Source organism: Hylaeus anthracinus, unplaced genomic scaffold (assembly GCF_026225885.1).
Source record: "Hylaeus anthracinus isolate JK02 unplaced genomic scaffold, UHH_iyHylAnth1.0_haploid 4, whole genome shotgun sequence".
Lineage (NCBI taxonomy): Eukaryota > Metazoa > Arthropoda > Insecta > Hymenoptera > Colletidae > Hylaeus > Hylaeus anthracinus.
In genome coordinates, this window is record NW_026535289.1 from 15,668,687 (window position 1) to 15,691,778 (window position 23,092).

A 23,092-nucleotide genomic window follows, 5' to 3' on the forward strand; every position below is an offset into this window, starting at 1 on the left:
AAATAGCATTCCTGGTAATCTGATTAAACGTTGCGATTACTCAAGACTCGAGTGGTATTTCTTTCTCCATACGTGTAAGAACGATATTACGATCAGTTTCGTTAGGCAATCGTGTTCTGTCTCCCGTTTTTAACGTTGCTCTCATGTCTAAACACATTACATCTGTAGCTAAAGAATGTTGTTTATCATCTAAATTTCGTTCAATTTGCAAAAGTAAACTTTCCAAATTGTTGTACGCTCCTCTGGAAAGTTATACAAATATATAACTATACTATGATTATTTACTATATATATAATCTGTATACATACATACTTTGAATTTTCGATAACTTTCTGTAAATCTTTTTCAGTCTGTCGCAACTGTAAAACTTGTTCTTTCAAACCAAAGTCGGCTTCGTCGCGACAAAGTTCAAAACCGGGGCGATAAGTGCGATTTTCTAATCTTGTTTCTGCACATTTTATCGCATCGCTTTTATGTAATAACGCATCTTCTAATCGTACTATTTCTTTCTGCATGATTTCCATTTCTTTCTGAATCTGTAAATTGAAATTAAACGTACTCGCACTCGCACGTTACGTCGTATGTACGACCATTTACTTGTTTTAGGATAAAAAGTATAATTATTCGATTACTTTAAGCTTTTGCCATTGTAATTCATTGCGAGCTTTTTGCGTCTGATAGATTCTTTTTCGTAAACTAAAATCGGTTACATCTTGTTGAGCCTTAATATCGTTTCTGGCGCGTTCTCGCATTACGTTCATAGATTCGCGAAAACTGTACGTATCGCTTAATTCGTTATCGGCTAAACTTTTGGAATTCCGGCAATGCTCTAGCCAAGCTTCGTAGGATATCGCGCTAAAATAATAAAATTTATACCTTACATTTGAATCGTAAGCTTTACGCGCAAGTTTATTCTTACTCTTTTGGAGTCCTTAACGCATTTGGTTTGTAACTAATATTTGCGCACGTGCGATCCAAATTAAGATTATCTTGATCTATCCTAATGGTTTCATCCTTATCTTCTATATCGAGATCCACTTCAAACCTAACTGCTTCCAAACGATTTAGTTTTTCCCATGCAGCTTGAATCCTGTATCGATTAGCGTACCGTAAACAAATATTCCCAATCTTCCTTTACATTAACGTCATACCTATCGGTCAATGATCGTTTAACGTTTTCGATAACGCACAGTTCCCTTTTCAGTTCCGTATCGGCTTCGTCGTACGTAAGTTCCGTACCTCTGCGACAGTCTCGCATGGATATACATTCCGCCGTTACTTGTAAAGGATCATTTAGAGTTTCCAATTCTTTTTCCGCGTCAGTTTTCTCGTCTCGCAAAACTTGTATCTCCGATACTAATTTTTCAAACAAATTCCGAAGTAATTGTCTCCAACGCGACAGTTCCGTTATCCTACGAATGCGTAGTAGACGTAGATTCTTTTTCAAATACATTTCTTGGGTATCGTTACCTGTCCGCAAGACGAGCGTTGTTCATGTACGTGTCCCACGTGGTTTTTACCATTGTTTCCGATTGAGTAATTTTTCCTGAATTTCTTATTTCGAATGCTTCCGCACTTCTGGCGTCTGCGCCTTGCTGAAGTTCCCATTGTCTGGCGTACCAATCTGCTAATCCTGTATAAAACATTATTTTACGCATGGTATATAATTTGATTAAAAAAGAAAAAAGAAAATGATTAAACGAAAGGAATAAATATGAACGTTCGCGATACAGAAGTCGGTTAAAAAAGATCCAAGGTTCTACTCACCTATGTGTGGTAAAGGTTTCTCGTAAGTGGTTACAGATCTGTTGGCCATAATTTCAGAAATTTTAATTGAAACGACTAGACTAGAAATAAGTAACGCGAAAAAAGTACACTCGCAAAAATAACACGCTCTACATAGACGGAATGCTATGGAAGTATCGTATCAACGGTTGCCGAAGCAACCACGGCATCGTACGAATACCCCCGCGCCTTAATATCGATTAAATATTACTTAATCATTAAATCATATATATTTATATACGCGTACATATACGAATGATTTTTCGATCACGGAATAATCTAGATCGCAATTAAAATAGTCATGTCATCCAGCCAATTCTTATAACATTCGTATTATCGTAAAAGTCGGGGGGGGGGGGGGGTATGTCGTTAGAAGTTGAAATGCATTTTATCTTCAGCTAGGTATCGGTAATTTGGTGTGATAATAAAAAAACAGAAACACGCTGATGTAGATTTTCAATAGGACGCGAATATACAATTACTTGTCGGTTTCTTATCATTCAGTTACCATAATACATAGTATAATGAATACAATCTAATGAAACCTGTTAGGGACGGGTGAATGTTGCGTAGGCCTGTTTCTCTGTTCGCCAGACGTCAACGCGAATTACGTTTAAGCCACTATAGTGGCGCGTCGTGGTTAACAGGTTTATCGTAAAAAGTCAAAGAATAATGAAATGTAAATAAAGTATAACCGGAACCGTTGATCGTTTATCCATCGCGTGCCGTGCTGGATTGTAAGCAATTGTAAGCAATTGTAAGTTGTAAGTTTGGGAGGTTCTTTGCTTGATACTTCTGCGCTTGATACGTCTGCGCAATTTAAGTTTAGCCAGCAACCAATCATCGCGGATCGCGCCAAGCTGTACTTGCGATGTTCCGATTGTTTGTAGCGTTCGTATGGTAGGATAAGGACGCGGGAGCGGGAGCGAAAGCGGGACAGAGACAGAGAGTGGTGAGCTGGTGAGAGCCGAGACTCATCGAGAGTCCTGTTGTTAAGTTTCCATAGATAAGCAATAGAGAGAGGAAGAGAGAGTAGGTGCGTGTAAGCACGCTATTTACAGTTTTTCATCGGGATCCATAAGAAAAGATCAAATTTTGGCTACGGTTGGAATAGTATGCGAAGATTGAGTATGAAGAGCAAGCGTAGAAAGTCCGAAATGAGTGAAAGCGGTTCCGAGGAAAATGGCGTTCCGCGTACAACAGCCGATGAAAACGACGAAATGAAGAAAGGAAAGGAAGGCGAGATCGCGGATACGCCGCGCAAAGGCACCGTAAAAAAGCGGCAATCTCGTGGACGGGCTAGCCTCAAAGGACAAAACGAGGAAACCACTGGGAAATCCGAAGGGGACGGTCAAGAAATCGACTCGGACGAAGAAGAGAATAAAAGCCCCGGTAAGGGTGGAGCGAACAAACGGCATAAAAAGGAAGATCAAAAAGCGTCTACCTCGATAAAACAACATGGAAACGAGGAAAAGGAATACGAGGTATGTCAGACGTGATGCACAGTGTACAGGTGTACGCATTAAGTACGCAGTGGCAATGCGCATTCCACAGAAAACAACCGTGTTGTTTACGCGGGGTATCGCGAACGCCGCGTCGTTCCTAGACGCTAAGCTAAACAAGAACGAGTGTTTGCCGGCTACAATTCTGACGTCCAAATGCTAAATAACTTCTTTTCTTATCTTCAACTTTCACTTATTTTTATCGAATCGAAATATTATATTCTCTTTGGATCATCTTTAAAACAGAATTTTATTCGTCAAATCGTAGTCTGTCCTCTGTCACATTTCCGTATTTTGTAGTTAACTATTTTTGCGCTAGATCATAAGCTGACTGTAAATATTCTACTTTCAATATGTATTTTATATCTCGCCTAATTTTGCGTGGAAAAGGATGGAATAATTGTTAGCATATAGAATATTATGAACGGTACTATCAAATTTTTATCAACCAGGTGGAAAAAATTGTTGGTCAACGCACAATCAAAGGCAGGCGACAATTCTTAGTTCGTTGGAAAGGCTACAACGAAGATTCCGACACATGGGAACAAGAAAAAGATTTAAATTGTGCGCAACTAATCGAAGAGTTTTTAATCGATGACGTAGAAAGCGAAGAAGACAAATCTAAGAAGAACGAAACATCTCCGAAATCGTTAAAGAATAAAACTCTGAAAGTAGACAAAAAGCTTAAAAAATCTAGAGGTAGTACAAAGAAACAAACAGAAAATGGTATTTTGATATCGTATTATCTAAAATATTGAATATTTATTTACACAAAACTACATTTTACTTCAATCAATTTTAGATAAGGATGTAACGATGTCGGATGAAGACAAACATGAAAAGGACGATGGAAAAGAATTCGAAGTAGAAAAAATAATAGAAGTACATTTCAAGAAAAATAAAACAAGAGAATTCCTGATCCGATGGAAAGGTTTTTCATCTGCGGACGATACCTGGGAACCAGAAGAAAATTTGAATTGTCCAGAACTTATTGAGAAATTTATGCAAAAAGTTGAAAAAGCTAAAACCTCGGATGTACGTGAACTTAGGACGAATCGACCTCACACGAAACGATACACGCTAACTACACACGAATCGGGAAGAAGATTGTCGCGTCGTAATATGGATAAACAAAGGTAATTCTATTTGTTTGTTTGTAAATTTTTATGATTTCCTACTTTATTGGGGTAAATTTATGTAGATTTTTTTTTATTTATTTATAGAGCTACGTATCACGAATGCGACGAATAAGTGGTTACGAGTCGTCGAATCTCTAAATCTCGTATACATGTATATTCACATACATATATGTATATAGATACAGACATTATTTTTAGTGTTACGAAAAAATAACGCCACGTCAAAAGTTTCGGTACGAGTGACATTCTTTGTGCTGCGATCATGAAGCAAAAGAAGGAATTACGGAATGGTCTATGTGTGTCTTATATTCGTATTATATTCCTTCGTTCATGATACTTTTATAAAATATCGATTTAAAGTGAAAGATTTTATTTAACTTTATCCAGTTTGTAAAGACTTTGAAGAATACATTATCAAATTCTTGACTTTGCAATTTAATTTTGTACTGCTAACCTGCGTGTGTGCATGTTTTTATATTTTTTCAGTATGTTAAACATTTTTTTAACTATTCAAGCGTCATCGTAAAATTTATACTAAATCATGAAGAATCACAAAACCTGATATGAAGTAGCACATTTTAAATGAATACATTTATTATCCATTAGAAATAAGGCATATTTTAACACGTTCACTGTGGTATGGTGCTGCGTATACATCTAGTATCGTATTTTGTTCCATACGTTCCAAGTCGCGTTGCATTCAACAAAATTATACTACCCGTACTACTAAAAATTAAAAACCATGGAAAAAGTTATCGCGGTGGACAGATTACAGCTGATATTTTATTTATACAAAGTATATTACAAATTATTAAGTAATTCGTAATTTATAGAAAAATTCATTAAAGATTCGTCCCTGTTAATTATACGACTGGACTCATACAAATCATACGTATATAGCTTTAGAGTAATTACAGACAAATTGTATACCGACTGCGAGTTAAATGTTCTCATGAATCGTAATTGATCGTGTATCGGTATCTTATTTTACGATAAAAAAATAACTGAAAAAAAAACGGTAGGTAAGTTTAACACGTTCACGCTAACTTTCTATTTTTTATATTTACCATCGGATACCACGACACAAGTGATTGGGTAAATGTACCAATGGTTGATATTGTTATGTACAATTTGTAAGCGCTTTTGTACCGTTGACTTTATTTATTGGAAATGTATGCGAACGTTTACACTATTGGATTAAGTTTGTATGACGTGTCAGCTAATTTTGATAAACGTATTTCGCGAGATAATGATAGAGCAGTTGAAAAAATGAATGAAAAAATTCAAGTTTAATTGAAGATCACTCAAATGAGTACACATAAATATCTCTGTTGTTTATGAATTTATGAAAATGCTGTTCAGGAGAAAGTTAAAAAATTCTTTGTGTCACTTGAAACAAGTTTTCGATGTATTTATAAACAGCCAAGATGTTTAGGTATTCTCAATTAAATAATCCACCCTATGTAATTTTTTCAATTGTTTTAGTCTATAATCTAGATATTTTTATTAATAAATAATAAATAGGTCTTTTAAGAATATCAAAACTTCAAAAGGATATTTATATGTAATATACATATATATATATATATATATATATACAAAATTTTAATTGCAATACTTTTTTTATACTTCAAATTGTCTTGAAGTAAACATGTCTGTCGAGCAGCTATTAAAAGTGCATTTATCGTTTTGTGTTTGAGTCATGAGCAACTTAGAAACTCATGTGTCAAGAAAAAACTGTAATAAAGATTTGAATTTTAGACCAAGTTTCTGTATTCTTAAACAACATTATTACTTATAGCAGTATTTCTATAGCTTATATACGAAAGGTATGCGTAAGTATCAATTTACATACGATTTATAATTACTATTGCACAGGATAATCCATACTGTACCATAAATATACATATAATATGGAGCTCAAGCGGACAATAGAAGTGTATAGTGGCAAAGAAAAATATAAAACCGACCATGATTCTAATTATTTTTGGAAGATTTTAATTTTGGTAGTACTCGTCGCTTTAATATTGATAATTCTATTTACATTATGTTACTGCTATATATTTGGAAAAATCATTTCTTCTTGCAAAAGGTTTGATACTGTTTTATTTACGCGTATACGATATAAATTTCTTTGATCATACTTATATTCGTATTCAGTTCTTGGTTCTTGGTACAATGCTAAACTTACGTTAACAAAGGTGTCTTACACGGCGAAATAAGAAAAGTAATATCGATGATAATTTTTTTATAATGGAAGAAACTGGCAGCGATACTAGTGTGAAACGACGGTTCTTATGGCCTAATGCGTCTAACATTTCAACATTTTGCGGAAATAAGTATTGCAAATTAAAGACCATTTTACCGGTATTATCGTCAACTTTAAAATATAATTAATTGCGATTATTCGGTGTTTATTAAGCTATTTATTTGCGTACGTTTACGATTAGGAAAAGAAACAGTTGCTCGCGTCTTGTGAAAATAAAACTGTAACTTCCTGTTACGATACTTCCAATAATAATGTAGATTTGACAAAGCGATTGTCATTGAAAATGTCTTTCTCATCTTTTTCATCGCATGTTACTAAGAGCAAAGGTATGCATAGTCAAACATTAAATAAATGGGATATCAAAGACTTGGAAAATTATGAATGCAACGAACATAAAACTCGGAATATAAAACATTTTACTCGAAACTCGCGCAAGGTATGAAACAATTTTGAATGAAATTAAATTTATTTATACATCATCGTTTTACTGATTTATAAAACATGTTTTCTAAATTACTTAATGTTTTAGATTGACAAAGATATTTGCTTTTCTGACACAGACCTGCAGTTTCTAATAATACCGATATCTTCGAAAAAGTCTAATGTAATAAAACATGACAGTAAAGTAGAATTATGTAAATGGAATTCAGAAGATATTAATGATTTTTACGATGAACGAAATAATACCAGTTCCAAATTGCTAGAGTTCAAGTTTCATAATACAGATTCGTACAGCGATAACACACAAACACATGAAATTTCTAATTCTAAATCAAATTGTTCACCTCGTTCTTTCGTATCCAAAAACTTGGCATCCGATTCAAAATACTTGACAGATTCTGTTGCAAATAGGTTTGATAATTTACCCAATATATACCTTACGAAACTACAAAGGTTGTCCAGAATTCGTAATTAACATAAACGTTAATTTAAATTGATGTAACACAGCCTTAAACATTTTTGTAGGTTAACTAATTCCTCTGCTAGTTCTACGGTACCAGACATATCTAGCATAAATGAAATCAAAACTGAGCATCCACGAGCTGATACATCGAATATAAAAAGTGATCGACTAGTATCACACATAAAATTCGAAAAAAATAATTCCAAGTATTTCCCAACGAATAGAGATAATATAACTGCAATAGTCGAACTGAATGTAATAAAATCAAAGATAAGATTAGATGGGTATGTTGGACAGTTTGAAAAAATGAAGAGAACAAAGTCATCCATGGATATACGATTGAATCACTTTAAAGAGAACTGGCCAAGCATAGAAGATCAATTGGAAAATTCCCGAAGGAAATCTAAATCGGACGAAAATTTTGTTCATAAGAATGCGTTATATGGAACGAGAAACGACAATACTAAATATTATTTTGTTTCTCAAGATATTTCTTCGGAACCCGAAAAGATAGTTTATAATAATCAAGGTGTTTATGAATCAGCGACATTCAATTCAGAGGCAAGTGAAATTTGCGATGAATTAGGAATACTGTTTTCCCAATATATCAAACTTGAAGCTCAACCGTGTGTAAGGAAGTATTGTCCTATATCGCGACGTTTAAAACAACGGGTTCGACACAGTATAAAAAAATGTCAAACGAAATCCAATTACCATCAAATATATCCTTACGATCAAAGACCGGCGTGTAATAGCGGAAACGTATGCGCAGACACATACGACGAATTAAAATTAATGCATACCTCGCCATCGGAGAGAACAAATATTTACCGATGCATGTTCAATAGAAGAAAACGGTTCTTAAATCAGCCGTGTACCTTGTCCAATCAAAATTTGCCAGGATCTATATAATAGCGTAACAGAATCCAATACCTGTCTCAGATTATTTTCTTTCAAAACATATATTTTAATCGTTTCACTTATAATTTTATATTGTAATAATTAAGTAAATAAAACGTGTATATGATTATAAAATTACTTTATTCAATTAATTACATACGTTCGCTCCTCTTTACTTCTTTTACTTGAAGACCTGAAAAATATATTAATATTTCGTTAAACAAGGAATTGAAACATGAAACAAGATTAAATATTATTTATAATAGACAGTAACGCAACAAAAACTTTTTCATTAGAAATATATAAATACCTGGAGGTAGGGATTGTTTTAATTTCTCTGCCTTTTCCTTGTCTGTGATCACAAGCGTATATAAAAATCTTGAACACCGAACTTTGAACTTGACATTGTCAGCATTTTTCTTGATTTTTACAGCTAAATGATCCCAATGAAAAAATATAATAATTAACGAACAGATAATGCATATTATTAAAAAAGGTCTTATAATGTAAATACTAACATTTGGCATCCTTCCTCCTGGCTTTCAATAGAAAGTCCTTAATTTCTTTGATTTCTCGTGGCTAAAAATGAAACGATATAAACATGAAACACTACAGAACTTGTAATTATTGCAAGTTACGTTTGCCACTGGGTTAAGGTTATGTCACTCCACTTTATATATTGTATTGCCAACATACTTAAAGTAAGTATTTTCACAATGTAATATTACAAATAACAAAAGATATCACAGCAAATTTAACGTTATGTAGACTATTATACGTTAATAATACTTGTTTAATACTCACCATTATGTGTCGAGGTGGGAAACAACTAGAAACAATCAGAATTACCTGGAACATGCGAGAAAAATGGCTGATGTATAAATGCGATTCTAGAAATTTCTATATATTTGATGCAATGTATTTTTTGTTCAAAATATACAAGTAATATAAAATCGAAAAAATGTAGGATTTCTCGTTTGAATACGGATTTCGAAAAATCACCTTGAAAAGTAGTACATACCCCTTTAAGATATTACCGGAAAAGAATGAATTCATGGGCCAATGTAAAGGTACTACATCAAATCAGCAACGAAATTTTAGTAAATAAAGAATTGTATGCAATTTAAAAATAAAAATTCGATGGATACTAGTTAACTAAAATAATTGATTAATTTTGTACTAAAAATATAGTTTCTAAGAAGTGGTTTAATAAAATAATAATCCGCTCTCGGATTTTTATGAGTTACGCGCACTTTTATATGAATTTATTATAGGCGTGAAAGATGGTTTGATTTTATTATGAAACAAGTACTGTATTACACAAAAACTTGATCAAATTTCATTCGTTATATTACAGGTAGCTAGAAGTGTTTTTAGTTAATCGTGGAAAAGGTTTTTTTTAAATTTGGCGCTTCGTAAATGGAGAATCGGTGCGCATACGTGTGAGTGTGGGTGCGTATGCATGTAGATATATATATGTTTATACCGACATTCATCTATTCGTGTTACGGTTACGAGCCGTGGTTACTGGTGGTTACGAGCGCAGTTGCGAGCAGTTGCGAGTTGCGAGTGAGGTACAGTAGATACAGTCTGTGGTCAAGTACAGTGCTACAGTACACTGCATACAGTCTATACATAGTTATAGAGTGCGGTACAGTGTATTCGCGACATAAATTTATTCGCGATCGACAAGTTTGCATTTTGTTTCTAGTGTGAATATACTATAACTTTTCACTTTGTGGTCGGTCACAGATTAAGGTGGTTCGTTGAAGAACAACTTTGAGAATTCCTTGAAAATGGATTGCCCGTTACCGCATATTATAGAAAGTGCGGATTGCGAAGGTTCGGGAAAACCAAAAGAAAGGCTAGTGAATCTTCTGGATCAGATTGAAATTCACGTAGAACAACTGAGGAAGGATGCTTCGAGACTCGAGGAAGAAAGAGATACTCTCTTGACCACTTTAGACACTCTTAGAAACAATGAAATGCTGGGCAGATTGGAAGAAAGTAAGTGTTTACCTCTGTTATTCTAAGAATACAAGGTCAATTTTAATATGTCTAAAAACATCGTTAAAAGGAGTCTCGATATTTGTAGACTGTATTATTTTCCGTTATCATGCCTTTAGATTTCGATATCAATCGCGATACCAAATGATTAGGGTTATCGTGTTTGTGTATCGATAGTTGCACATTTTGAATACGATAATATGTTTAGCGTTTCATTAGACATAACCTACGTAGAATGAATATATTTTACGTTTGAATTTCCTTTTTAAAACAGCTGACAAGGATGACGTGTTGAGGTATGCCGAAAGGCTGTCTATGCGATGCTTGACGGTCGATGTCTTGGTGAAAATTCAACGTGACCACGTTCAAGAAGAAGCATTACATCAGGTATGCGTCGATTACTGCTTTATAACATAAAACATATTACTGTAAAACTATAAACCAGCCATTTTGTATTCGGCTAAATGTTAGCGATAATATAAAGACTAAATAGAGAATGCTGTTGCGACTTTCAGGTAAACGGGTTGATCGACAGTTTAATTGTTGGTCTTCGCGACGATCCAGCTGCGACTCGGCAACGCTGCGCATCTTTCATGAATGCTTGTTCTTCCCAAGGTTATGGACTTTCCGATAAAAACTTTGAAAGCGCAATTCTTGGATGTACTCTAGACGACCAGAAACGGGTAAAGAAAAGATTACAGGGGTTATTGGATTATATCGATAAAAAGCATACAATTCAACTGTTATGAAGATAAACTTGAAACAACCTACATTGAAAAGAAGCAACCAAGTTACTCGGTAAACTAGCAGTTAATCTGTTTTAGTTGATTCGAAGGAGATACGAGAAAAATAAAAAGTTGATTAAAGCAGGGTGCTTGACGATAATTCAACAGCGATATTTTACGGTAAATGTAGAGAAAGCATTACTCGCGTTACAGGAATATGTTATTTTTTGTGCATATACTACGAGTTTCTAGTAGAAACTATGCTTTACCGATGCGCAAATAAATTCCTATACATTTTATAATTATATTTACGCATTAAATATTGTACGAAACGATCGTACAATTGTTGTAACGAATTATAAATGTATTTGCATTTTTTCAAAAATGTTCAAGTTTGAAGTGAAACAAAATTTGGATATAATTAACTATACTCGAAACAATATTACTTTAAAAGCTATATCGAAGTAAAGCAAAAGAATTATATACGACATGTATTCTCTTTTTTTAGTCAGGGAAACTATGACGTGTACATTATTTTAGAGTTACGTTAAATTTTATCTTTATGTGGATATCGTATATATGCGACTGCTGGTTAGTCTAGTATGCGTACAATGTAATAACAACTATCATTATTTCAACTACTTAAAATTAATAATGCTTCCTACAATAAAAAAATAAAAAAAAAAAAAACACAAAAAATATTAAACATGTCGAAGGAAACTAAATACAGATTCTAATTATGCTAAGAACGTGGCTTTGGACTGTATCGTGTACTAGTGAATTATGTAAGATGTCTATCTATCGTAGTACCGTAGATGAAATTATGATCACAGATTAAACGATTTACTACAAATATGTATTACTTATTACGTCATGGATAAGGATTCGATGTATGTACAGTCTGGCATAGTTTTAAACAACTGTTTATTTTGTTTAAGGAACTACGTATTCTTTTTTTTTACTTTATGTAATTACTTTATCATTAAAAACATTGTTTGCGGTACAATAGCGTGTCGTCAAGCTATTTTAGTCGCATTAACTTAATTACAATGTTCTCTATGGCTCGTATATCCGTTCAATTTTAATGTAAGGTTCAAATTTAGAATTAGCGTGCAATATACTTTATTTTCTATGATACAACCCGAAGGAATAAAACATCATGTGTGATTCGAACGGAATGGAATTTATCGAAATTTGAAAAGTGTATTTTTTGTATGCTTCTTGGATGCTTTTTAAGATGTCGATTAAAACAAGCCATTTGAAACTCGAAACGTTTAATTATTATTTTTATTTTTTTTCTTACAAACTAGAATATTTGGTTAGCCGTTATATCGATATCTGTTTACACATAAATTAACGTCTATAACATTTTCTAAAAATTTGAAACGATTTAAAATAACTTTAGTTTTAAATATCCTATTTAATGGAATATTTATAATTTTATTAAAAAATTACCACATATTACCTAAATCGATCACTCGTTACAAATATATTGACTCGATGTATCGAGAAGAAGAAAGAAACACACTGTACTCGCCTTCAAAGTTCATCTTTTTCACATACCGAAATAATATCATATATTTATAATAATATATTTACAAAACACAAAGCACGTTTCAAGCTTCCCGAATGTTATGGAAGTTATGGAAAAAGTATTCGTGTGTAAAGTAAAAATGTAAAACGATTTCAGGAATTCTGTGCTCCAAATTGAAACGATTAACATTTTAAGCAGAGAAAGTTAGATACGTTTAACGTTTGATTTTCACTAAAGCGAAACATGTATCGGACCCGTAGTTGGTCGATATTATAATTCGTTGATACGAATATATATCGGAAATTGATCGATATATCGATTCTGCTTAGAGATAAATTATGCGGTGCGTCCAGTTTTCCATCGCGATTTCGATGCACCACGTTGTGCCTACTTAATCAGAGTTTCGAATCGTTAGACCAATCCAGCGTACACAGTTGCCGAAACAACCGTTATTAGGATAATTATATCTTCATAAATATGAATATCAGTCTGTACACGGCTAGAGTATATTTGTTACAACTCTCCACATATTCGTCCACGTAAAGACTAAAGTAGCCTACAAGCATTTTTCACGAAATTTCGTTTCTTGTGATTTTTTGTCTTTGCCCCTGGCCGCAAAACAATGGTACCATTCCCAGTACTCCGGCCACAAGCGGATCCGTTCGGGCTAAAAGCACCTGTAACAGATATAAATATGTATACATATATATTTTCATAAATTCACGATCGAAACGAGTGATGGCCGGCCGTTTCTCAGTTTATAGTACAATTTCTTACACTCCATTATCGTTGTGGTAGCCGATGTGTTAGCATAGTAGATACGGTATAAATAATTTTAGACGCGTTTATTAATTTATTCTACATCATCGTGTAGACGCTCTAAACGTTTAGGCTGTTACTTGTATTATTTACGTTGTTTAATAAAATGATTCACACTCCGTGATTTGTAATTTTGCGTACGTTGACCATTTCTCTTGAATTTGCTATTATGCGTATGAAATGTTTGTACACTCCGTTGAAAAAAACTGTCTGTAGGACCTATCCCAAAGTTGATTGTTTGGGTAATGTTCGGTAGCGAAAGGCATTGTACTGGCGTGTTGTGTCTGCGTACTTGTGGTGCGCCTGTTACGTATGTACATATGTATGTACACGTATGTAAGCTCGCGCGTTATTCAAGATTCCAGATCAATGGTAGCAGTCACGCGATCGAAAGATGTACTTATACCCTGCAGGAACGCAGCCAAGTTTTCAACCTTAAATAAACCGCGAGCTTCTCTGTAATCCGAGTAGTTGCTGATAGCATTATCAAACGGCTCACGAGCGCGACTAATCCAATACTAACCAAGCTAGTCCCTACCCTGTCTTGTCTCGTCTTTGTCTGCCGACTCGTTTTTTAAACGTTTTTAAGCGTGATGCGTGATGCCCGATGCACGGTGAACCGGTAGTCGAAGGTTGGCGCGAGACTATCTCGCAAAAATAATCTACTTGGAATCCGAGCCAATACATCTGTCTCCTCACGAACCACGAACGTGACGACGATATACATATACATGTAGTATTTAAGGACGAAACGTCAGGATCAACGAGAGGTTCGTGTACGTAGAAGCGTGCGTATCCGGCACCAGTTGATACATTATGTATCTTTTCCGCGAAGTTTCCAAGAAAGCGCAGCGTTTTTTTCGCGCAGCCATTGCGGGCTAAACGACTGGTTACCGCGTTATCGCGTTAACCGTCTGCCATGCATCCCTCGTTCTATCGTTCTACCTCGTACGAAATTTGATACGATTTTGACAGTACGTCGAGCGACAAGGTGCGGTGTCTCGATATGCTTACAGAACGCGACAGTGTGACAGTCTATATGTACGTCTGTATACATATAGTGTCTATACCAAGGACGAAGAACCTGCGACCTCTCGAGCCGATGGAATCTTCGAGCTTTGAGTTCCATTCGATAACGAGATTATCGTTTCCGTGAAACTTTTTGTTTGAATGGAAAACGAAACGTTTGCAACGGGTTAATCCATACGATAAGAGTACTAGTTGGAGTGGTGGTAGGTTTCTAGTACACGGTCCATTCCATCGGCAGGGAAAGCAGAACAAAGTAAAAGCTTGCTCACTTATCACGGAAGGAGATCTAGGTCCGGTGGAGTATAATCTGAGGTCGTCCTGATAATCGTCGTCGCAGCGACGCATCTCGTGAAGACATCGCGACGCCAGATGCCGGAAGACGCTGACGACACCGACGTCCTCTTTCACGGACGTCCTTAGAAGCTTGCAGCCTAGCGCGCGGCCTAGCCTCTCGGCCTCGTCCCTGAAAGACAATGCCGTGCTCGAGATTACTCGAAATTGCGCCGCTAATTAAGCAAACCAGGCGTTACGCTTACGGATCAATCACGCACTGATCAACCAGGTCCATCTTGTTCTGCACGAGCACCGTGGGAATTTCACCGCACTCGTTCTCCACCTGCAAACCAAAAAAGATTGGCCGTTCTTCCTTTAAGTTGGTTTGCGAACATGTGCAACGGAATTTTCACGCGATCTAAAGTAATCGAAAGGAATTTTTTGTGAAGCGTCAGCGGGCTGGCTTTCTATTGCTAAAAGAGCCTGCGCTGGGAATATAGTATGTACGTACACGAGTTGTACTTGGTCAAGATTGGATACGATCCATCGGCACAGTTATTTGCGGTGATGTATACCTCTGTTGCAGGTTCGGCTACACCTTTTCTCTGTGGAATTACTCGACGGCAACGGTCCAAGAAAAAAGCCAATGTACAAGTTTCTACGAAAGGAATTGGAGAGCGTGTGTCGGACGATCTTGAACGTCTCATCGAAATCGGGAGCAAATTGTATTTTGTTGTTGGTGTGTTTACCGTAATTACCGGTAGGAATACTTTGCACTAGATATGGACGTTGATTCCGCGTCGATATTTCTTTAGGGTGTTTCCTTGAAAATTTCCGAACCCCCAACAGACTTTCTCGAGTCGTGTTCTCGCGATAAATACAGCATCGCTTTCAAGTTGATCGAATCACTGAAATACCGTATCGTACAGAGTATCGTATCGCAAGTATCGTACAGAGATCGTTAAGGGACACCGTATAAAACTGTGGCATTGCGAGACTACTTTTAAGGTATCGTCATGCTGGTAGGTAGCTAGGTAGTAGGTATCCGCTGCAAACAATCGCGTGCATTCTCTAGACCCGTTTCGTACGAGGAGGAAAGACGAGAGATTCAGCTTTTACCTACTCGCATCGTCCTAAGCATACACCGGTTGTGGTTCTTGTTATAGAAACGATACAAAATACAATACATACGAATATACAGGGTGTCCGAAAAGTCGGGGAGGAGCCGGAAATGGGGGATAGCTGAGACGATTCTGAACAAGAATTTCCTTTGCAAAAATGTCGGATGGGGCTTCGTTAAGGAGATATTAAGCGAAAGGCCCCGACCAATCAGAGCGCGCGTAGACCGTTCGAGCAGCCGCGGTAGCGAAGGCTACGCGCTAGGCGGCAGCGTCAATGTCCTTCGATGCACGTCGAGTCACTTGTTCGCGTACAAGCGCGGCCGCTTAGCACATAGCCTTCGCTACCGCGGCCGCTCCAACGGTCTACGTGCGCTCCGATTGGTCGGGGTTTTCGCTTAATATCTCCTTAACGAAGCCCCATCCGACATTTTTGCAAAGGAAATTCTTGTTCAGAATCGTCTCAGCTACCCCCCATTTCCGGCTCCTCCCCGACTTTTCGGACACCCTGTATGTATCGATATAATAATATCGCCACTTTATTTGCATAAGCGTGTAAGATCGCTGTTGAGAAGGGTTATCCGACGACACGTAAAACGATTGTCAAGCACCGAATCACCGATCTAGGCCGTGCCGCTATATCTATGTATGTATGGAACGTAAATACCCATACGGTGCGGTGCGGTGTGGTGCGGTGCGGTGCGGTGCGGCACGATGTTGCGACTTAAAATCAGCCCCTGCTTTAATGGCACCTTCACTTTCACATTCCACCTTCCGCGGTGAGTCGTGAGTCGTGAGTCGTGACTACCTACGGAAACGTGGTTGCACCGGTTCGGCGTGTATGTCTCGCGCGCGAGTCGTACCTTCAGCTTCCACGAAGGAATGGCGTCGAAGGAATCTCTGTCAGTGGCTGAATAAGCGAGGACGCAGGCATGGGCGCCGCGATAATAAGCCGCGGTGATTGCGTCGAATTCCTCCTGACCGGCAGTATCCCACAGCATCAGTCTTACGTCCTCACCGTCTACCCTGCGGAACAACGCATCCGACTTACAATTAGAACAACACCTGAGAACCCGTGACAACTTTACGCGGCTTAAAACGCCATTTATTTTACAAACTTGATCCTCTATGAATCCTTTATAGTTTCGGTAACGGTAATTACATGTACAAAATATACATCTACGTTACAATAGTTTTATCTGTATAATTGTCCATCGGATAAAAGCGCAACACAATTGACTTCAACGGAACCATCTCAAAATCGTCCCACATACGATGCATAGGATGTGTGAGTGCGGCTCGCTAGGCCTTTTTTTCAGAAGCAAGTGCGCGTTGCGTTCGCTCGTCTCGACTCTCGACGCGAGCTATCGTGGGATAATTCCCGGTGAACCTCTACCCCGGCTTTTTAAGGAGAGAAGTCGCCTTTTTTGCGACTTGTTTCTTTCAACGAATCGACGAAAATAGAAATCGGTCTGTGAAACAGCTGAAACGCGACTGACAATCGAGAGACGAGAGAGTCGAACGGGAGTAGCCGTGGTGGCCGCGACAGAGACTCGATTACCGCAACCTGAATAATTGTAATTGCGGGATGGGGGAAATGATATTTACGTTGTAAGATAGATCGAGCAGGGAAAAGGCGAGTCTGTCGGTTTATCCCTGTGCTTTCATTAATGCGAAAACGACTAGATAGACGTGTCTGCGCGAAGGGATTACCATTACCGGAGATATTTGACCAGCTTTCGTTGAATGACGATTAAAGTGTGGCAACTGTCCTTCGAGCATCGAGAAACGACGGAGCGAATTTCCTAAATCGAATAACGGAATATGATGGTTGATCGCGCAACCAAGTTACGGGTACACTTGCGAGAAATGCGGCCGAGTTTTCTCTTTTCCCTTTTCACCGGTCAATTCGTCCGCGATCTTACGCGATACGGCGACGATGTATACTTACGGTTACGCGGGTGAAATATGTATTTGTTAGCAGCCTCGTTTGCGCGCTACGGAAACCAAAGCACAGCTGCTTCGTGATTCGAGCTACGCAAGATCGACGAGCTCCAGAGATTAAACTCGAGTTAAGGAAGCAACTAAAAGCAACTAAAAGCAATTCGTCGCATCGAGACCCTGTGAAATAACAATCTATACGAAACTGTACAACGTGTTTGCGAGAAGCTCTAACGAGCAAATAACGTTGGCCGGTCCTCCTTTCACGTCGGACATGCGTAGTTTCGAACGGTGCGACGACCAAATAATAATTATATTGTAATAAGCGTAGGTCTTTTTATCTGTCGAAATAAAATCACCTGTTACGGATTTCTAACCGTCTCGTTGAATCTGCGCGAAAGGTGCTTTTGTAGAAAACACAGTTTTGCTTTAATTAGCAATCGAAGGTATAATGGCGCGCATCGTAAACTTAATTAATATAATAAGGGCGATAGGATCGAAACCGACGTTGAAAGCAGCTGGATAAACCATAAATGTTTACCAGTTTCCTATAAAATGGCAAAAGGATAACCGAGACTAGGACCTCTCTCGTGGAACGCAATTAACTCAAAGAGCACATACGGCCAGAGCGCGCACTTATTATGCATTCTTCTTTAACGCAGTCTTTAATTATCGTCCGACGTTCCTTATCTTCCTATACTTTCAACACTGTGAAAATTATTTTTTCTAATCCCGGATATATTATTATTCCCACCGTTCGTGAGATATTCTCGATGCGATCGTGGATCTCGTCTCTTCAAAATCGCTCTTTACAAACGGTGAACAAACATTCGGACCTAAAATATTTATCGTTCGAGGAAAATCTGTTCGGCCGACCTCCGGGGCCAGCTCGACCGTGATTTTCAAAGCAACGATACGGGAAACGAACGTTTGGATTCGAGTTCGTTTTCTTCCAAAGTTCTTTCTTTGTTTGATATTCGTCGTCCACTTACTCGATCTCTCGTTCCAAAAAATCGACACCGATCGTTTTCTTGTAATCCCTCGTGTAGGTGCCCTTGCAGAACCTTTGGATCATCGACGACTTCCCTACGGCCCCGTTGCCCACTATCACCACCTGCGAACAATAACAAATTATATTTACACGTACACGTACGTTTCTTAACGCGTCGTGCGTACAGCGAGTCCTCGATTTCTGTCGCGTCGCGGTCGGTTCGGTCTGTTCGTTCTGCAGAATAAATAAGATATATCGCAGAGGCAGAGAGAAACAAGACCATTTTCGAGTTAAGAATAACGCGCGACTAGCGTGACTAAGTATAAAGCCAAGCGCAAAGTAGATTTTGCCTAGTCATAGGTGATAGGGCTTGCAAAGGCTGACTAAAATGCCTGACCCGATACGCTGAAAAAAATAAGCTATCGATACAATACACGATCATCAATGAGTTTCGTGGTGACGTAACGTTATCGAATCGAAATGAAAAAGACGGGAATAGAGTAATCGTATATCTGCGCTATAGATTATCGCGATTATCGGGACTTTCTAAACGCCGTAGGTCGAGAGTCGAGACGAACAAGACGGACCACGAGACTCGGTGCTTGATTTCTCGCAACTTTCTTGCCAAGCGATTATAAAGTCAGCTTTTTCTTTTTCTTTTTGTTCCTCTTGTTGTTGCACGTACACTATTATATGTGTATACGTCCGTTTCTTAGCAAAGAGGTTTACGTTGAAAATGAAAAGGCAGTAAGTACGGGATCCGTGACATGGGAAAAGTGTTCGAATCGCGTGCAAACATCTCTTATGATTTCAGGTTGATTAACAGTTTTTCAGATACAGTTACAAAGCCGGCTTGGCCAGCATTTGAAGGAAGGAAGGAAGGAAGGAAGGAAGAAAGGAAGAAAGGAAGGCAAAAGGCAAGGTAATTGCCAATGCACTCACACCGTTATCAAGGCTGTCTCTTTATTACGACACGTTCAATTTAATTAACAGCTCGCAGAGTCGTTTATTTCGATTTTGCGTACATGTATAATATAGTAATTCCGTCTGTTGGAATGGCGAGCCGAGCCATACAATTCCTACCGAGGTATTCGATCGAATACACGTAAATCCACCGTTGAAAATGTAGGAGATAGTGTAAAACGGGTTTAACAACGATCCGTCAACAGTGACGAGGATCGCGACCGACCAAGTGCGTTGTACCTTAAACAATTCCGCCAAATTGAAGATAACGGTGCGGCTGGAGCGAAAAGTGGGTCAAGTCGATAAGGGCCCGAGTCAGCGTGAACCGGTCCTCGAGACTGAGCTTCTCTAAGGAAACTACATGTATATGTATACGTATACGTATACGTATAGGAGACCAACCCGGCCTAATGAAACGTACGAGTTTCCATGTTTCTCTACTTGGGCCGATAAAGCGCTAATAGATAAGTCTATCGACAACACGGCTGTCCCATTCCATTCTCTCTATCCAATCTACAAACCGCACATGCTACAAACTGGCACACCGTTCACAAATTAAACATCTAAATCTATTTTCTGTATTCAAGCTCGATTTTATTTTGCTTACTTTTTTCGCAGATAATTTTACTTTTAACCTTCATTTCCCTTTCGCGCCATCTCTCTCGACCTTGAGCTCCTCTACATCTACGATCCGATGGTCGTGTTTGTTGTTGTACACGTGACCTTGAATGAGCTTGTACGATAGGTCGATGAACCTGTTAGCCTACAGAGGAAATGTTGCGTGATGGTGATGGTGTTGGCCAAGCTGACCTTGGCAATGCCCTCTTTCCTTAGATTCGATCTTATTTAGATTCGTTACGCAATGTGAAAATCATGTTGCTCGACTCGACAAACTATTGCTTGATTTATCGGATACCGTCGCAGCAACGAAAATTGTAGATTTTTAATGGGAAAGGTACGATGCCAACCAGATACAAGATGGCTCGAGTGTGTCAAACATTCTCGACAACTTTTCTAGCCACCATAAACGGCGAATATTTTCTGCGAATAATCTTCGAAGAATCACCGAATCGATTCTGTACCGTTCTCCACGTTTCAATGTTATCTATCAAAATGACGAGTTTATTTCCAACCGGAATTACAAATTTTCTTTAAACGTTCAACGACGTTCGATTTACGCTGTTATACGATGTACGCATGATACAACGAAGAGAACAGTGTTCGTTAAGCTCTTTTTCTCCAGATCCGGTTAATCAGAAATTTCACCCACGATTCCGTGATAGTTATTGGAAACGAGCGGCACACCAATTAAACCGGTGTATGCTAATCGTGTGAATTTCTCAAACAAGCCGATATATCCCCGTAGCAATTTCATCGGCAGAGCTATCCTTCGATCTTATCGCGTAAGCAGTTAAGGGGTTACGACCAGAGATGCCCGAAATTCTTATCTGGATACAAATTTCGAATAACGAACAACAAAATAAAAAACTACTCTTTAACTATTTACCCGTTACACTCGTTAAATAAGGATACGGATTTGAATTAGAAAACGAATAGATTTCTTTCCTGCGATAGGAAAAATAAACAAGGGGCCAAGGTTCGCGTAATGTACACGCTATTTCTCCTACTTTGTATCGACGATAGGCTCTTGTATATTTTATACTCTACATTGACACACGTTCGCACGCGTTTCCTTACACTCTTCTTGCATAAATCATTGCGAAAACGCAATGTTTTCTTTGGTTAGATACGCAAAGGTACAGAATTCGTTGAATACGATTAATGGTTCTCGTCACTTGTCGCGAAAGATGATTCCGTTGCATATTTCTCAACGACGCGATACAGGTGCAAGATTTAACGATGTACACGCGTGCAATAAAAACCAGTAAAAGTATGTAATAGGTGGTCTTACACGAGCCACATACCTATGAAAACGCCTGTGTGTACCGTTATGCCAATCGAAAGATAAACTGGAGTGATTGAAGCAGGACTATACGATGTTGCACAAGTTTTAAACCATAAGGATCGTCCAACGCATATCTTCTTTCTGCGATCATCTTCCAAGGGAAAATATGTCACCGTGCGCGTTTGAAATTAACTTGTATCGATACAATTGCTGTTATTCTTATCGAATACATACATGTATTCGGAAATGCGTCGTCTAGGTCAAACAACCTTTCCGTAGACGCTTCAACATTTTTTTCCGTTTTCGTTCCATTAAATTGCACGTCGTTACACGCAACACGAAATTATCGTTAATTATCTTTATACCGCGTTTCTGACTATTCGTTCCCTTCGGTCCACGGAAACAAAACAACTATAGGATAGTATCGTAATCGTATTCGTATTTGTATTTGTATTTCTAATATTCTAACCTACACATATACATATACATAAGTATAGCGTGTTTGAGCCGGCTTTTGGCTGTCTAGTATCGTCACGATACAGATCTGTCACTGCGCATACGCATTTCTGAAATTTCATTCGAAACCGAAACATTAGCGAAATACATCCACGGTCTACCAGACAATCCGTAATTCATACTCGCGAGTGCATTTCTTCCGTTTCGTAACGAAACAGAGCGATCACGGTTCGTGTAAATAAATAATCCGCTTGGTCGTTATCGAGGATTATCGTTAACGTGTCCTAATATCTGTCGAGGCGCGCCAACCAAACTCTTACATATGTATGTACACGAATATCGCGAGATAAAAATGGAAATTAGATTTCCGATCACCTTGAGTGATATCTCGAGTTCTTCCTCCCGCATTCTGACCGTAACGTGATTAGCATAATATCCAGCTACGATACATCCCGCGATGTCTGCCGTTGATTTTTCGTGTGAAAATTGTACCGTTTCGACAACGATCACCTTTCGCGATATTTTGAATACATCACCACACATCGGGACCGCGACATTCTTACAACTTTCAAATAAAACTCGCGCGTTTCTTTCCGTTACACGATTTACATCGGATAAATATCCAATCGACAGAACGACGTACACACCGGACACGCGACTACGCGCCACTAGCACTAGCACCACTAGCCGACCGAACCTGAACACCTGTAATCCTGAACCAAGACACCTGCCGTGACTAACCGTTTGGTAACTTTACCTAGGGACTTTTCGATCTCGCCGTTCGGATCAATTGCCAACCGTTACGATGAAATTTCAAACCATAAACACGC

General features: G+C 38.1%; 6 protein-coding genes across 15 annotated transcripts; 3 read left to right on the forward strand and 3 right to left on the reverse strand.

The window, feature by feature from the left end:
- Positions 1 to 40: 40 nt before the first annotated feature.
- Positions 41 to 7,806, reverse strand: LOC128894906 (tektin-B1). 6 transcript variants are annotated; one of them, XM_054156992.1, is made up of 8 exons: positions 7,482 to 7,806; positions 1,769 to 1,806; positions 1,472 to 1,634; positions 1,153 to 1,413; positions 921 to 1,091; positions 634 to 856; positions 314 to 537; positions 41 to 242 (listed from the first exon to the last, which is right to left on the reverse strand). In XM_054156992.1, the coding sequence occupies exons 3-8, from the start codon at positions 1,522 to 1,524 to the stop codon at positions 41 to 43; spliced, it is 1,134 nt and encodes a 377-aa protein (XP_054012967.1). In that variant the 5' UTR covers positions 1,525 to 1,634; positions 1,769 to 1,806; positions 7,482 to 7,806. The 6 variants fall into 6 exon arrangements, with proteins under 6 accessions (XP_054012967.1, XP_054012962.1, XP_054012966.1 ...); XM_054156987.1 differs by lacking the exon at positions 7,482 to 7,806 and adding an exon at positions 2,482 to 2,645; XM_054156991.1 differs by lacking the exon at positions 7,482 to 7,806 and adding an exon at positions 2,332 to 2,625.
- Positions 2,752 to 4,861, forward strand: LOC128894917 (chromobox protein homolog 1-like). Of its 2 annotated transcripts, none has more exons than XM_054157011.1 (4): positions 2,752 to 3,270; positions 3,741 to 3,987; positions 4,091 to 4,424; positions 4,512 to 4,861. In XM_054157011.1, exons 1-4 carry the CDS (start codon positions 2,902 to 2,904, stop codon positions 4,537 to 4,539), a joined length of 978 nt encoding a protein of 325 aa, XP_054012986.1. In that variant the 5' UTR covers positions 2,752 to 2,901; the 3' UTR covers positions 4,540 to 4,861. The 2 variants fall into 2 exon arrangements, with proteins under 2 accessions (XP_054012986.1, XP_054012985.1); XM_054157010.1 differs by having other exon boundaries at positions 2,753 to 3,270; positions 3,741 to 4,014.
- LOC128894908 (uncharacterized) lies at positions 5,010 to 8,614 on the forward strand. Of its 2 annotated transcripts, none has more exons than XM_054156994.1 (3): positions 5,010 to 7,132; positions 7,226 to 7,590; positions 7,663 to 8,614. In XM_054156994.1, the coding sequence occupies exons 1-3, from the start codon at positions 6,980 to 6,982 to the stop codon at positions 8,510 to 8,512; spliced, it is 1,368 nt and encodes a 455-aa protein (XP_054012969.1). In that variant the 5' UTR covers positions 5,010 to 6,979; the 3' UTR covers positions 8,513 to 8,614. The 2 variants fall into 2 exon arrangements, with proteins under 2 accessions (XP_054012969.1, XP_054012970.1); XM_054156995.1 differs by having other exon boundaries at positions 7,226 to 7,548.
- Positions 8,615 to 8,622: 8 nt separating this feature from the next.
- On the reverse strand, positions 8,623 to 9,573 carry LOC128894928 (60S ribosomal protein L38). 2 transcript variants are annotated; one of them, XM_054157034.1, is made up of 5 exons: positions 9,522 to 9,573; positions 9,305 to 9,349; positions 9,019 to 9,079; positions 8,811 to 8,933; positions 8,623 to 8,693 (listed from the first exon to the last, which is right to left on the reverse strand). In XM_054157034.1, exons 2-5 carry the CDS (start codon positions 9,305 to 9,307, stop codon positions 8,653 to 8,655), a joined length of 228 nt encoding a protein of 75 aa, XP_054013009.1. In that variant the 5' UTR covers positions 9,308 to 9,349; positions 9,522 to 9,573; the 3' UTR covers positions 8,623 to 8,652. The 2 variants fall into 2 exon arrangements, with proteins under 2 accessions (XP_054013009.1, XP_054013010.1); XM_054157035.1 differs by having other exon boundaries at positions 9,503 to 9,541.
- A 385-nt stretch (positions 9,574 to 9,958) lies between these two features.
- Positions 9,959 to 13,704, forward strand: LOC128894925 (BAG family molecular chaperone regulator 2). 2 transcript variants are annotated; one of them, XM_054157032.1, is made up of 4 exons: positions 9,959 to 10,074; positions 10,253 to 10,507; positions 10,782 to 10,894; positions 11,023 to 13,704. In XM_054157032.1, exons 2-4 carry the CDS (start codon positions 10,297 to 10,299, stop codon positions 11,254 to 11,256), a joined length of 558 nt encoding a protein of 185 aa, XP_054013007.1. In that variant the 5' UTR covers positions 9,959 to 10,074; positions 10,253 to 10,296; the 3' UTR covers positions 11,257 to 13,704. The 2 variants fall into 2 exon arrangements, with proteins under 2 accessions (XP_054013007.1, XP_054013006.1); XM_054157031.1 differs by lacking the exon at positions 9,959 to 10,074 and having other exon boundaries at positions 10,081 to 10,507.
- On the reverse strand, positions 13,174 to 22,978 carry LOC128894920 (ras-related protein Rab-23). The gene is made up of 6 exons (XM_054157015.1): positions 22,638 to 22,978; positions 18,939 to 19,060; positions 16,869 to 17,031; positions 15,151 to 15,230; positions 14,884 to 15,077; positions 13,174 to 13,443 (listed from the first exon to the last, which is right to left on the reverse strand). Exons 1-6 carry the CDS (start codon positions 22,803 to 22,805, stop codon positions 13,313 to 13,315), a joined length of 858 nt encoding a protein of 285 aa, XP_054012990.1. The 5' UTR covers positions 22,806 to 22,978; the 3' UTR covers positions 13,174 to 13,312.
- Between the last annotated feature and the right edge of the window lie 114 nt (positions 22,979 to 23,092).